Consider the following 16,418-nt stretch of genomic DNA (forward strand, 5'->3'; position numbering starts at 1 on the left):
TGTTAGATCAGCGTGCTCTATACCGCTGTATAATCACCTGAGACACTCGACTGACACTAATGCATCTCACTGTCCTCATTAAGAGCTAGCACCACAGAATAAAACAATGTATTGCAGCCCTTACATAAACTATACAAAATAACTATAACCTGTACCAATTGCAGGTAGTGGATACATAATAAAGCTTCAACACCACAGATCCTAGTGTCTAGTCTATCCTAACATATATGGATACCATTTCAGTACAGTAGGGGCACAAAATACAAGGCAATCACACCCCTTAGATATGTGATTAAGGGATCTATGTACTAAGCCTTGGAGAGAGATAAAGTGGACGGAGATAAAGTACAAATCACTCAGTTCCTAACTGTAACTTTAGGCTGTGCTTGAAAAATTGACAAGAGATGATTGGTTGGTACTTTATCTCCACCCACTTTATCTCTCTCCAAGTGGTTAGTACTAGACCCCTAAGAATTACAAATATTGTTATTACATGAAATTTAGGAGGTGTATCTTTGCGCATAACATACGTAGGTCTGTTGCAAATGTATAAGTTGATGATGGTTAGCATATTTATTTGTTAGATTTATTGTTGAATGTATCTTATGAGTACAGTTCAAAATTGTTTACATTGATTTCTGTATCAGGCCTAATGTCTGTATCACTGGCAACTTGATAGGGCTGCACTTTCCTAAATCACAAAAACTACAATAGTCTGGTTTGTAAATACTGGAACAGAACTTGCTCATGTGTAACAAGGGGAAGGTGCTTAAATGAAGCAAAGTGATTTCTGGGGGGACAGGCACACATAGGGGATAGAGATATAGATACAAATTTGGAAATAGAAACCAATATAGGGCCCCATTTAACAAAGAAGCATAACCCCTATAGTGCTAACTAAAGGGGTTATGTCATCCATTCTGTATTCAGCAAACAGCAGTAATCTAAGATTACCGCTGTTTGTCACTGCATTGCTCTCACCATCTTTATATGGCAAGAGCAATACAGTCCCCAATGGGGACCCAGCGCTGCATCTCTGGCTTCAAAGCCTTCCAGGCACTACCGGGTTCTCGCCAGGTTACAGTACCGTGCACATGCGCAAACAGGACGTCGCGCATGTGCATTACACAGAAGCCCATCGCTGGCAGCGTTAGCTATCACTTTCTTAATATGAAGTAACCTTGCTCTATATTATTGTGCCTGCTGTACTTTATCTTCTGATTTGATCTGACGTATGTGTAATAGCGTAAGTTTCAAAGATCATGCCTCTAGAGAACAGCACCATTGACCATCATGATTGTATAGTTTGTATTAGAGAAATGGCTAGGCCTGTAGCACCTGTTAATTGGACGAGAATAACATTAACAAGTAAATGCCAGCGCCAAAATCCCGACTGGTCGGGATCCCGGCACCAGTATCCCGACCGTCTTCATCCCATAGGTAAGTATCGGGGTGTTAGGTAGTCAGGTTAAGGTTAAGCATTAGGGGGAGGGTTAGGGTTAGGCATCAAGGAGGTAGTGTTAGGATTCAGGTGCGGGGAGGGGGAGGTTAGGTTTAGGCACTAGGGTGGAAGGTTAGGGTTAGGCACCGGGGAGGGAGGGTTAGGGTAGGGGTTAGATAAAAACTTACCGCTCTTCTCTATGGGTGTCGGGATTCTGGCTGTCAAGATGCCGCTGTCGGCATTCTGACCAGCGGCATCCCGATTTAATACCTAACCCCCTTTTATGGACCCCAATGAGAAGGGGCAGTAGAGGAGAGGTGGAGAGTGGATGTAGAGACAGAAAACATGAACAGCATGCTCCAAATGATAAAAAGCTAAGGTATAATTCCAGCAATGTGTACAAGCAGAAATACACTGATTATAAGGGGTAAATTTACTGAGATTCGAGTTTGGTCGAGATGGCAATCTCAGGTGAGTTTAGGCATGTTTTTCATCTCACAAATTTTCTAAAGACAAACTTGGGAGAGATTTCTCTCTTTTCACTCATAAAACTCGGGTGAGATCACAAACTCGATTCAACTCACCTTCGGCCAAATCGGAAGTACTTTTCATGAAAAGATACAACTTGGGAATTTACCAAGAATCGAGATTACAATCTCGGGTGAGATTGTAGCAAACTCGCTGATAAATTGAAGTTTCAAACACTTCACCTCCTGAGCTGCGAGTTTGGCAGAAACATACACAGATCAGTGTGATTTGTTTCTGCCTGGATACCTAATCTAAAGTGTTTATTTTAATTTAAAAAAATGACATAGGGCCCCCCCCCAACCAGCCCCGACTGCTCAGCCAGTCCTGGTTCCTAAAATTACAGGGGGAAAAATGAGTAGGGTTCTCCCAGTAATTTAGCAACCAGCACCTGGCTGCAGGGCCAGTCCTGGTTTTAAATATAGGGGGAAAAATGTGTAAGGGACCCCCTATATTTAAAACTAGCACCGGACCCAAACCGACCGGGATGTAATGCCACAGCCAGGAGACCCTATCAAAGCATTAACACCCCAAGCTGGTCAGCTCAACCTGGGGATCTCAGGGGAGGTGGGGACCCCCCAAGAAGGGGTCCCCCCTCTCCCGAAACCCCAGGCTTAGGCTGAAGCCCGGGGCTCTTCCCCGCATCCTGGGCTGTGGGTACAGGGTAATAATTGGGAAAATAGTTCAAAACTATTGTATTTTACAGTGGAACTACAAGTGACAGCAGGCGGCCGGCACCCATACCCCCACTGTAAAATAAATAGTTAAATAACCACAGTACACACGCACACCATATACAGTATAACTTTAATACATACACCTATCCCACTCACACATACTTACCTGCTGCCAGCTGTTCACGTCCACTTCTCCATGTAGAATCAAAAGGGAGTACCTGGAATAAAGATCCCATACTCCCCTACATCCTGGCGCCAGTCTCCACAGCATCCCCGGGTCTTGGCAAAAAAAACAAATCAGTGACCCGGACCAGACACTTTTATTAATGGTGGATGTGTGTGACCACATTCACCGCTAACCAGCTCCTGTCTGCTCAGTGTGAACTGTCAGGAGCCGACAGCCAATCAGCGGCTGCTAACTGTAGAGCGGCTGCTAATTGGCTGCCGGCCCCTGACTGACTGACCAGCCCTTGTGGGAACTGTCAGGAGCCGGAGCCAAACTCACTTTCAGCTAAACTCACTTCTTAGTAAATTTGAGAGTTTAAAAACGGGAAACTCACCCGAGTTTCAGCGATGCAAAGCGAGTTTAAAATAAAACAAACTCATTCAAACTCGAATCTTAGTAAATCTACCCCTTAGTATGGTTGAAAGAAGTCCCAGGTCCATTTACTTCCTCATTTCAGTCTTGCCCTAAGAGATTAGGTGAAAATTATTTAATGGTAAGTTTCTTTAGTAATGAAAGAATAGTTCTTATATACTATCCAAAACCAATGTAAACTTACTATGTAACATCACATTAAGGGCTCTATTTATTAACATTATTATGACTAAAATAAAGTGAAAAGGGGTGTTTCACACCCTTTTCATATTATTTTAGTATCACCTATAGTTATTACAGGGCAATTGGAGTAGAATTCATAAAAATTCTACTCCAACCCCTAAGTATCACTTATGTTTAGTAAGCAGATTGCATTTCCCATAATTGTAATGGGAATTGTGATCCGACCAAAGCTACTAAAAATAATTTGTAAAAAAATACCGGAGAAATCCCTATGATAATAACGCCACCTGGAGGTGGCATTATCCAGGCTCTCCCTCGGTTACCGGGCTCCTACTCTGCTCTAACAGGCAGAGCCCGGAGCCGGCCCCAATGATCAGCTGTGTGGTCTAAACAGACCGCAAGCTGATACACTGCAAAAAAAAAAATGTACTTACCTGACTCCAGGGACCGGTGGTCGGGGCTCCGGTGATGTTCTCCCTCTGGTCAGCTGATCTCCCATGGAGCACTGGGGCCCGGTCATGAGGTGATCGGGTCCCAGTTCAGTATGTGATATCAGCTGACCGGAGGCATGGAAAACATCACCGGAGCACCGATGACTGCAGGTAAGTGCTATTAAGGGAGGGGGGTCCACGAGCGCGTGGGCGGGGCTTAATGATGGGGGCGGGGCTTAGCGCCAGGGGGGTAGCAAAGTGATTTGTAGTAAAGCCCTGTGATATTGCCTGAATGCCTGAATTCGCAATGCGAATTCAGTCGATAATATCACACTACAATCTGTATTACAAATGCGGATTGTAGTAAATAGAGCCCTATGTAATTTTCCTCATGAAACATCTGCAAGTTCTACTATGTCTTCTATCATACTTGCCTAAGCAAGGAGATGCAGCTGGCTACAAAGGGGAAGGGGGGGGGGCGTGGCTGGGCTCTCACATAACTATCCCCCGACCTTGTCACAGAAACATGCTGTGATTAGCGGGTCCATGAGGAGGGGGCTAGGAAGTGGGTGGGATGAAAGAGATCTTCTGGGGGTGCAGGGGACTACTCGTAAAATCAGAGCCTTCCACAACTTCCAGGAGAGTAGGTGAGTATGCCTTCTGTATCGTCATCCCTGTACATCCTGCCAAATTTGCCTCAACAGTCCTCCCTCTCCGTCACTGAGGTATTTGCTTCTAATGATATAATCAAAATATTGGGCACTGGGCAGGGGCATATCTATAATGGATGCAGGGTGTACGATGCACCCGGGTCCAGGGGGGCGCACCGCACGCCCTGCACCCATATTACTTAAAACTTACCTCTCCGAGGTCCCGCGCCGGGTGTCAGCGCTGTACAAAACCCCAGAAAAATGGGCGCTGCCGCCATTTATCCGGCGTTTTGTGCATGCGCAGTAGACCCCGCAGCACACTCTAGTGCCCAGAGTCTACTAATGCTCCGGTGGCTGGCCAGCCACGTTAGTCAGCTGCCGGTGGCCGGGAAGAGAGGAGGGGGCCCGGACGGGGAATGTACCCGGGTCCCCTCCTCTGTAAAGACGCCCCTGGCACTGAGGCTTGTCCACATTTTTTTTTTTACATGACCCAAATCATGATAGGATATTAAAAGTTTTACTAAGTTGGTAACCACAACACTGTGAGAGCCACTGCTTTTAATTTATTTCCGTTATTAACTGAAATGTTCCTTTATTTTAATAAAGCCACAAATTGTCCCTCATCGGTCTGTATTTACTCATATATTCTGTATTCGGATTTGCAAGAGACACATACACCACGATTCAATTCTCGGTGTTGTTAATAAATGTGCTAATTTCATACTTGCCTACTCTCCCAGAATGGATGGGGGCCTCCCGGCAGCCTGAAAGAATGAGCAAGTCTCCTAGAGCTGTCTGCCACCCCTGCTGAATTGCGTCATTGTGGCCCCACCCCATACTTCACAATCCCAATAATTGTGGCGTTGGCAGGGCCATGATGACACAATTGCATCATCACACCCGCCAGTCTGCCCACTCTCCCGTGTCATGCCCCACCCTGTTGAGCCGACCTGGCTGCCCCATCCCAGGAGAGGCAGCCAGGAAGTCGGCAAGTATGGCTCATTTTCCTGTGCACCTCTATGGGCCACAAGTTAAAATTTCTACTTCAGGGTCCATAGGGTATCCACAGGATACCTTGGGGTATAGGTGATGACGTCAGGTATCGGGCACCATAGAGTTAAGTTTTCAGCCTCCCAGGATGCACTAGGGTCCCCCTCCTATACCCCGCCCCCGAGCCAAGGCATCTCAGTTTCGTGTGGTGCCCGGCCGGAGTCGGATGCACCTGCTAGAGGGGGGCTTAGAAGAGCCCCTGAAGTTTTCTTCATTGCAGCTGTGGCTGCACTTCTGGAAGTACAGCATGGACAGTCAGTAGTGACGTCCATGCTGTCTTCCCTACACCCCCGCCGGTACCAGAACGCCGGTACCGATCCGGGGATGCTGGTAAGCATCTGGGGTCACAGCTAGCGGTGACCCCAGATGTTTTGGACCATGGCCGGATCCAAGGGGGACAAAGGTAAGCAGCAGGGGTCCCGCGGTGGGACCCTGCTGAACATGGTCCAAAAGTCCCCAGGCAGGGGGCTCCCTGGGGACTGGCTGCAGCGTGGAGCCTGGTATTAACCTGCACTTCCACTACCCCCCTGGGACAGCGGACCGCGGCAGAGCGGTAGCGCTGTGGCGTCCCAGGGGTTAAATGCATGCCAGGGGAGCGCGCCTTCCCTGTCTCACAGCCGGCGCCTCCCCCGCTGCACACAGCCCTCTCTGCACACGCCGACTGGCCCTGTGGCAGCGCTCCTCCCCCAGGCCAGCCTCCTCTATGCTCCTCGGTGGCCATCTTCAGAACGCATGGTGAACGCTGCTGGAAGCCTAAGATCGGAGGCATCGTGGTCTGGGTCCCCCCGCATACCTCTCCTCCGCTTGGTCAGGTCTGTGTATGCTAAAGCCCTTGCGGTGCGGTGCTGCAGGGTAGTCTCTCGCAATACTACCGAGTATTGTGAGAGGGGTCACATACTTTCCACCACCATGTCTGAGAGTGACTTTCCTCTCCAGCTTCAGTGTACTACGTGTAAAGTACCTATAGCGGAGGGGGAGGGTAGCGCGGAGGGGCTATGCCGGCAGTGTTATTTATTGGCGCGGCCAATTACTGTCACAGCACCGGTACAGGAGCCGCCCTGAGCTTGTTTCGCTAAGGCGCTTAGAACCCTGGTGGGCCAGTTAGCTCCGCAGCCTGCGTTCTCACAGATGGGACTGTCCCAGCAATCAGTGGTGTCGTCACCCATGCAGGGTTTCCTGAGACAATTGATGGTACCCCACAGTCTCCCTATTTCCCCTCCCCAGGTCTATCAGGAGCCTGCGTGGGTTAATTCCCTGACTAGTTCTGTACAGCACTTGTCGGATGTGTTACAAGGGGAGTCTGTGTTACGGCCACATAAGCGGCCGGTGGCGTCTCTGTCTGCTCCTATGAGGATGACGACGTGACGTCTGATGATGGGGAGATTCTGGATCTTTCGGACCAGGAACCTCTCCGTACTAAAGAAATGGACGCTAGGTCCAAGGTGTATATTCCTGGACTTATTCGGGCAGTCCGCACAGCTTTGGTGATTGAGGACGAAGATCCTCCGGTGTCCAAATCTAAATATGCCTTTTTTAAGGATATTAAGGGTGACGCCACAGTGTTTCCTCTTTCGGGTCAGTTGGTGGACCATTTAGAGGAGGCGTGGAAACAGCCTAGCAAACGATACCAGCCACAGAGGCGTTTGGCGGTGGCTTATCCGTTTGCGGATAATTATTTTTCTAAGTGGGAAACCCCTCCACAGGTGGATTCTCATGTGACACGTCTAGTCCATAGTGCCATCCATGTCTTCCCTTAAGGATGCTACGGATCTCAAGGTGGAGATCTGCCTAAAGTCCATTTATTCCCTTGCGGGGGGGGGGGGGGCAGCTAGGCCGGCTATGCCATTTGCTGGGTTGCCAGAGCTATGGAGCGCTGGGCTGACACTTTGGAGGCGTCCTTCGATTCCGACTGTTCGGCTGAACAGACGGAGTTGATCGGCAATCTCCGGGATTTGGCCACTTATATCAATGAAGCGACCTTGGATATCAGTACCCTGGCGTCTCGCATTTCTTCGGCAGCTGTAGCTGCTCGTCGCACCTTATGGTTGCGATCTTGGAAGGCGGACGCTGATTCCAAAAAGGGCTTGGAAGCATTGCCTTTTAACGGAGAAGTTCTATTTGGTCCGGACCTGGACAAAATTGTAGCCACACTGGCGGCAGCCAAATCGGCATGTCTCCCGTCTGCTGCAGTTCCTTCCGGTTCAGGTACGTCGTCCTTTCGGCCTTATAGGGCCCAGGGTAGGCCTAAAGCACAATCCTTTCCCCGACAGGCTGGCCCCAAAAAATCGGCCAAGCCCCGGAAGCATGCCTGGAGTACCAGGCGTCCGGCCCCTAAGCCAGATGACAAGCCTGCGGCCTGACGGTCCGGGCCTCCCTTTGGGGAATCCCAAAGTGGGAGGCCGCCTGCTGCAGTTCGCCCGGTGTTGGTCAGTCACCACGACAGACACTTGGGTTCTCGAGGTGGTTTCTCACAGGTACGCCCTCTCCTTCCGGCACAGACCCCCATCTCGATTCTTCACCACGGGTCTGCCATCAGACCGGAACAAAGCCTTTGAACTGCGGAAGGTTTTGCACACTATGCTCCAGGCTGGAGTTATAGTGCCTGTTCCATTCTCCCAGAGGGGCCAGGGTTTCTATTCTAATCTCTTTTTGGTGCAGAAACCCAATGGGTCGTATCGTCCGATACTCAACCTCAAAGCTCTCAACAAGTCTTTGCAGGTGCCAAAGTTTCGGATGGAGACCCTGCGGTCCATCATTCTGGCGCTGGAACCTGGGGACTACATTGTGTCGTTGGACATACAGGACGCTTACCTGCATGTCCCTATTCTTTTACGCCATCAACAGTTCCTCAAGTTTGCAATCCGCAACGACCACTTTCAGTTCCGGGCGTTGCCTTTTGGCCTGGCGACAGCACCACGTGTTTTCACCAAGGTGATGGCGGTCATGGCGGCTTCCCTGTGGCTGCAGGGAGTCCGCATGTTACTGTACTTGGACGACCTTCTCTTGGTGGCAGGATCTCCAGAGCTCCTTCTACGCCACTTGGACCTGACCATTGCGGTACTGCAATGGCACGGCTGGTTAATAAACTGGCAGAAGTCCACCCTGATCCCGTCTCAGCGGATTCTGCATCTCGGAGCCTTATTGGACTCCGGACAGCAAAGGATCTTTGTGACGGGGGAAAAGATCTCTGCCTTGAAGTTGAGGGTGCGCAGTTGTCTGCAGAGCCGCCGGGTGTCTCTGCATTCGGCGATGAGGTTACTGGGCTCCATGGTGTCGGTATTCGACATGGTGGAATATGCCCAGTTTCACTCCAGACCTCTGCAGCACCTAATCCTGTCCAAATGGAATGGGCTGCCTCAGTCTCTAAAATCCCAGACGATGGTGCTCACTCCGGAGGTTCGCCTGTCCTTAGCCTGGTGGTTGCAGATGACCCATCTCAACAAGGGTCGTCCGTTCTGGGTGGCGAATTAGGTCCTGTTGACAATGGACGCCAGTCTCGGGTTCACACTTGTTCCAGGGCAGGTGGACTCAGGCAGAAGCAGAGCTTCTAATAAACATTTTGGAGCTCCGCACGGTGTTCAATGCTCTCCAGCAGGCACATCGGGTTCTCCAAGGTCACCCAGTGCAGGTCCAGTCGGACAACGCTACCACCGTGGCCTACATAAATCGGCAGGGAGGAACCCGAAGTCGGGCGGCTCTCGTAGAAGAGTCCCAAATCCTGGTATGGGTGGAGCGCAATCTCCCGGCTATATCAGCAGTATTCATCCCGGGAGTGCTGAACTGGGAGGCGGACTTTCTCAGTCACCAGGACATTCATCCGGGGGAATGGTCCCTGCACCCGGATGTTTTTCAACTGCTGGTGGACAGGTGTGGTCTTCCAGAGATCGACCTCATGGCGTCCCGGCACAACAACAAATTGCCGGTGTACGGGTCTCACACAAGAGACGAAAAGGCGTCTCTGGTGGATGCTCTGTCCGTCCGGTGGACGTTCCGGTTCGCTTATCTGTTTCCTCCGTTTTCCCTTCTTCCGCGGGTAATCCGGAAATTCAAACAGGAAGGAGGGACGCTTCTGTTGATAGCTCCCGCATGGCCCAGACGGCACTGGTTCTCAGACCTTAAGGGTCTGTCCGTGGCCAGTCCTCTGCCGTTGCCGCTACGACCGGACCTTCTGTCACAGGGTCCCTGTCTTCACCCGGACCTGACTCGGCTGTCTTTGACGGCGTGGCTGTTGAGACGGCCATGTTAAGGTCCAGGGATTTTTCCAGCTCTGTAGTGCGAACCATGCTCAGAGCTCGGAAACCGTCCTCCGCGAGAATATACCATCGTGTGTGGCATACGTTTTTCCAGTGGTGTCGTCTGAGAGGTTATGCACCTCGGGAATTTCGTCTGTCTAGAGTACTAGCCTTCCTACAAGCGGGACTGGACCATGGGCTTCGCCTTGCTTCTTTGAAGGTGCAGGTTTCTGCCCTGTCTGTCTGGTTCCATCGTAGGATTGCTACAATCCCTGATGTGCGCACCTTTATGCAAGGTGTTCTGTGAATTCAGCCGCCTTTTGTTCCACCTGTGGCGCCTTGGGATTTGGCTGTGGTCCTGAGGGCTCTCCAGGGACCGCCGTTTGAACCACTGGGCTCAGTGGATCTTAAATGGCTAACAGCTAAGATTGTTTTCCTTCTAGCCATGGCTTCGGCCAGACGTGTTTCTGATTTAGGGGCTCTCTCTTGTAGACCCCCTTTCTTGATTTTTCATGGGAACAGGGCAGTGCTGCGCACTCTTCCAGAATTTCTTCCCAAAGTTGTTTCCCGGTTTCATATTAACGAAGAAATCGTTGTGCCGGCTTTTAACTCACCTGGTCTTTCAGTGGGTGAGGCCACTTTGGATGTTGTGCGGGCCTTAAGGACTTATGTTGACCGCACTTCTTCATTTCGGAAGTCGGGCGCCTTGTTTGTCCTCTATGGCTTCCGTATAAAGGGTTGGCCTGCTTCCAAACAAACTTTGGCAGCTTGGATCCGTATGGCCATTTCAGAAGCTTATCTTCATGAAGGCCTGCCGGTTCCTTCCTCTGTGAGGGCTCATTCCACTAGGTCTGTGGGTCCCTCGTGGGCAGCACGACGTGGTGCCTCTGCAGTCCAGATCTGCAAGGCTGCCACGTGGTCCTCTGTCCACACCTTTGTGAGGTATTACGTGTTTGACACCTTTGCCTCTCAGGATGCTTCCTTCGGGCGGCGGATTCTCCTTTCAGCACAGGAGCATCCCCACCCTTGAAGGATACTGCTTTGGGACATCCACAAGGTATCCTGTGGATACCCTATGGAACCTGAAGTAGAAAATATGAGATATGGTAAGAACTTACCGCCCTGTCGCACCTGTGCTGCAGATGGGCTTTACTCTGGTCACCGGTTTTTCCATCTCCCTCTGGTGAGAATGTGATTCTTGTGTGTGTCCAGATCTTTTTTCTCTCTCTTCCTTCTCCTCCTCCGGCCTATGGCTTGGTACGTAACTGAGATGCCTTGGCTCGGGGGCGGGGTATAGGAGGGGGACCCTAGTGCATCCTGGGGGGCTGAAAACTTAACTCTATGGTGCCCGATGCCTGACGTCATCACCTATACCCCAAGGTATCCTGTGGAACCCTATGGGCTTCGTAGAAATAGAGATAACAAGGGTAAGTTCTTACCATATCTCATATTATTCAGTATTTTAGCATTCCCATTCATATTTAGATAAAGACACACCTACAGTATTCATAATATTTGGCAATGATGTTATGTCACAATCTGTTTAATTCAAGATATAGAATTACGCAAATGTTCAGAAAAACTTTTATCCGTAAGAAGACTTCCTTTACATTTTTGATGAAACATGACTATGTTTTACATTGACTATGCAAATGCTTAGTACATAAACTGAACATTCTAGATATTTCATTGATTTGTGGAGTCCATTGACTGAAGATTGGCATGACACAAATCCTTATCTTTCATCTCTCAGTAAATTGTATTGGTGTAAGTTTGTTAAAAAATAACCCACTGCCTTAACTAGAAATTTGAGTGCCTTTGCAAGAAGGAAAACTGATGCTCGCCCTAGCCCTCAACTGTAACTAAATTAACCTGGAATAATAACTTTCCTGCACTCAGCTTTGTGCTGTGGGTTATTGACCCCCTTTCCCATGGCCATAATTATGGTCCTGGTTGGACCATTTAAACCTGCGTGTTCTACTTTAACTTAATGAACATTCCTCAAAACGGGATACAGTCATAATACTGACAGTCGGGATGCCGACGCCGAAATCCCGACACCTGTCAGAATCCCTGGGGCCGGCTTCCTGACGGTAAGTACTGGGTTAGGGGGAGCTTAGGGCAGAGCCGTAACTAGACCTTTTGGTGCCCTGTGCCAGAGAGAGCATTGGTGCCCCCCCCCATTTTATAAATAGGGATATAAGATAGTGCACCTGAAAAAGGGTCATGGCCTCATGGGGAAGGGCCAGGGAAGAGATAGAGGAGGCCAGGAGATGCTGGGGATAAAAGAAGAGGAAGCAACAAGTGAGTATGATAATAAACAGAAAAATTGACAGGCCCGAACAGCGACCTCTGCCCTGCGGTTCCCTGTGCCATGGCACTGGTCGCACTACCCTAGTTATGGCCCTGGTTTAGGGGTTAGGGTTAGGCACTAATGGTTAGGCACTAAGGGGGTAGGGTCAATACCTGATTAATTGTTAGTTTCCATATGATAATGTTGCCTATCAAATCACACATACTCTGTGTGTGTTTGTGTGTGTGTGCGTGTGTGCGCGCATCTCTCATGTGTATACATATGTATATGTGCGTGTATGTATATATATATATATATATATATATATATATACAGTACAGTGCAAAAGTTTTAGGCAGGTGTGGAAAGAAATGCTGCAAAGAAAGAATACTTTAAAAAATAGAAGTGTTAATATCCTGTAGTTTATTTTTATCAATTAACAAAATGCAAAGTGAATTAACAGAAAATGCAAAGTGAATGGACACACATACTGTCTATGTGTGTGTGTATATATATATATATATATAGTATATATATATATATATATATATACACTGTACTGTGTATATATACATATATGTGTGTTTTCATAGGTATATTAATATTTGCGTTCAATGTCTCATATTTGTAATTTTAATTAATTGATTATGCAATAAATGAGCTATGTTAGATAAGCCAAGTATGTACAGTAATATTTAAACCATTTACAGTATAGATTAGGTTTTTATTTTAATGCTAATTCTAAATTATTTTGTTTTATTTAATATTCAGACAGATATTTTTAATCTTTTTTTTTGTGTACACTACTAAACAGATTTGTTAAGGACTTAAACCTGTGTTTGTGCCTTTTCTTACACTTTTATACCTTGCACAGGTTTAGCAACTGGATATTTTTGTTAAAAATACGTATTAATTAAGCAAGAAAATAACACCTAACCTCATCTCAACTTCTAATGGAGTGTGGCCTAGGTATTAAACCTAGCAACCGTGTCTACAGCAGTAGGGCTGGCACAGAACATTAGCTCAAGGCCTTCTACCTAGTTTTGATGTTCTTCCTGGACCCACTTGGCATTTAATGGCGATCTGTAAGAAAGCTATAAACTCCCACTATTATTATTATTATCCTGTATTTATATGGCGCCACAAGGGTTCTGCAGCGCCTAACAAGTACAAAAACAAAGTACAGAAACAGTACATAAAAACAGTTGAACAGAACAAGAAAACACTGACATACAGTATAAGACATTGCAGGACAAGTACATGGTATATAAACATTGCTGCAACCATAGCAGGATGGCAAAACTCAAGGGTTAGGTGCTGTTATAAGGAGTATAGAGTAGATAACAATATAAGTAAAGGAAGGAAAAGCACATGAGGGAAGAGGGCCCTGCTCGTGAGAGCTTACATTCTAAAGGGGAGGGCAGGCAGACAGACAGGGGTGACACAGATGGGGTAGACAGTGAGCATGGAACAGAGGGATAGAATGATAGATGGGTGGATTCCTGTTTTACATTATGTGAGCAAGTAAGATGGAGTAAGATTTACGCCTCTGACATTCTACTTTACGTGACCATGTTACTGTATGATTCTACTTTACCATGGTTGTTACTGTATGGTTAAGGTGTGAACCAGCAGTCTCAGGTAAATGTAGAAATTGGTGAAAGTAGTTGTTGTAAAATAATGATAGAGTGTGAATTCCATAAGGTACATTTATTGATGGGGGACACATGGGGTTTATTCCATATTAAAACCGCTGTGTGTTTGTGTGGGGCCTGGATTTGGTGATATGTCACCAGATAATAAAAGCAGAAGGATAGAGAAGTAGGTATAGTTGTAGGAGGTGTGTAAATTTTTTTATAGTGACAAAATGAGGCTGTAATAGTCAATGTATGATGAAAAGAAAGCTCATGAGGTTTAAGAGGAGGGGAGTGAATCAATACGGCTGCAATGAGCACAGAGAGGTGAGATGCAGGGAGAGTTAAGGATGTTATATCCTTAGAGAAAATATAAAGAATAGTTTTGATAAAAAGAAATGTGTAGTACATGGTGAGTATTAGGTTTGTTACTTTAAAAAACTGATTTCCTTAAAATTGACCTAAATCTGAAATTACCGTAGATGTTGGTCAATGTTTGTTCAACTGTTTGATTAACTGTTATGTTATCACACTTTGTGCCTTTAACACTTGGTGCTTTTAACCCCAGCTGCCAAACAGCCCCAGCTGCCTCTATACTGAATATAAAGGAGTGGTATCCTTGATTAAGACAGGCTACATCTGACTCAATTGGTCTGCTGATCAAAGGAGATAACTTGCTCTGAGTTGGAGCAAAAACCAGGGCCAGATATATACCATAAACTATGCTTCACTGCACTGAACAATATAGACTATACATGTAAAAACAAATCTATGCAAGAGAGGAAATATCACATACATTTAAAACTGCACATGATTGCATGAAGGTCTATGCAGAGTATATATGCAGTAGGCAGGATGAGAGAGGAAATATCACATACCTGAGGGATGAAATTAATTAAACAAATGAGTAGTCCACATTCATGCAGGATAATTGTTTGATCATCACTCAGCTTTTTTAGATGGCACTCTGTAATAGTAGTGGCTGGTTGCTTATTTATAACTACTATACCTCTAGAGATGTGAAATGAGGGACAATCAGCTGGTCCCCAGCCTAGTTCTACAAACCCTAACCAGTACTTTGTAATGGTGGGGGCAGACGTTTGTTTCTATCTTCCTTATGGTAGCCAGGAAGGATAATAGAAAGAAAAACGCATAAAAGTCTGGAAAGAATGGCAAAGAAAAAGTAAAAGATGGTAAGTCTCCTTGTGTGAGTTTGGGCTGCAGGTTGTCTCAAGAATTGTCCTCGGATTAGTAAAAAAGAGGTTGTAGTTTCACTTCAAATTAGCAAATTATAACCAGTGCCATGCATTATAGTGCCAGCTCTCCTCATACTGGCTTTGTTTCTGTCTGTTACTGGCTCACTTTTTTCTTGCAACATGGTGTTGATTCCTCGTACTGTATATAATACATTACTAATAGTACATATTGCTGTAATTAATGATTTTGGCACTACAGTTGAATGTTAAGCATTCATTAACCTGCATTAGTAATCCATGAGACATAAATAAGCCTTTATTTTCTTCTCTTGCAGGAGGATGACAGTGATTGTGGTGGTGTCTCTGGGCTGACCCCTTCGTTGTGGTCCATGATAGGCATTCAGTTTGTCTTGCTTTGGCTTTTATCTGGTAGCAAGCATTGTCAGTTATGACCCTGAAAACCAAAATCTGCATTACTAATGTCAACATCCTGCCAAAAGATTTACCTTATATGAGGTCACTTGATTCAGACAATTGAAGAATGGCTGTCTCTATGTTGGAACTCAATAATGTATGAAAGATTCAGAGAGACACCTGCAAAGTCTGCATGTTGGAGTGTCAAATTCTCAATGGCAACTTGTGTGAATGCTGCATCGTCTATGCCACCAGAACAGAAGCTACAGTAAATGTGCTTTATTGAACAATCTATGATGATCTCTTTGTTGCATCGTCAATGACTTTATGTAAAAGGGCTCCCTTTAATATTGCTTCTGTACAACATGATTTGTAGAATTTATTTTGACTTTTGGTTTGTTGCACCCCCAGCCCTATATTCGTCTACTTGTGTATATCAGATCTATTTTATTATTGTGCGCTGTGTTTAGAACAGAACTATTGCTTTTAATATATAAATGTACGTGACACAATTGAAATACTCCTGTTTTAGTCAAGTACAAATATATTGGTTAGTCTTCTTATAAACATAAAACAAAAAAAAACTGAAATGCCTTATACTGTATATTGAATGGCTTGATTTGCCAAATGGGAGTAAAAAAAATACACACACACACACAGATAAGTATATATTCTGGTGGTTTAATGGTCATCAAAGAATATTAAATATAGACTGTATATTATTTGCATATACATTTAGATGGGTATTTGAGAGTTTGAACTTTGTGACTCTCTTTGGGTGCCGTGTAAAACTTTTCATCTATAGTTTTGTACATGTTGTTCTGTATATCGATGCTAACCAAATCCTTTTCAATGATGAGAGACTTTCAATTGAATATATTTTGGTCAGGAAACTTACCAATGGTATTTAGCATGTTAATGCTGCTGCTATTTTATGTTTGTTAGGATGAATTTGGTGGCTACAATCTTATTTGAGTTACTTTTTTGTGTAACAAACCTCAGCATTGCAATGTGATGCTACTGTAATCAACTTTTCATAATATAGAAACAAAACATCCAGGTGTACAGTGCAATTCAGTGCAATTCAATTCAGA

At 46.1% G+C, this 16,418-nt stretch overlaps 1 protein-coding gene across 4 annotated transcripts in view; it reads left to right on the forward strand.

The window, feature by feature from the left end:
* The window catches only part of CACNA2D1 (calcium voltage-gated channel auxiliary subunit alpha2delta 1), a 901,795-nt gene extending 885,734 nt beyond the window's left edge, over positions 1–16,061 (forward strand). For all 4 annotated transcript variants that reach the window (XM_088468929.1, XM_088468931.1, XM_088468930.1 and 1 more), the window contains one exon: positions 15,246–16,061. In XM_088468929.1, coding sequence (XP_088325055.1) covers positions 15,246–15,362 — 117 coding nt within the window. In that variant the 3' untranslated portion in view covers positions 15,363–16,061. The remainder of the gene's footprint in view (positions 1–15,245) is intronic.
* The last annotated feature ends 357 nt before the right edge of the window (positions 16,062–16,418 follow it).

The sequence above is a fragment of the Taudactylus pleione genome, unplaced genomic scaffold (genome assembly GCF_031769625.1).
Source record: "Taudactylus pleione unplaced genomic scaffold, aTauple2 ptg000086l, whole genome shotgun sequence".
NCBI classification, from domain to species: Eukaryota; Metazoa; Chordata; class Amphibia; order Anura; family Myobatrachidae; genus Taudactylus; species Taudactylus pleione.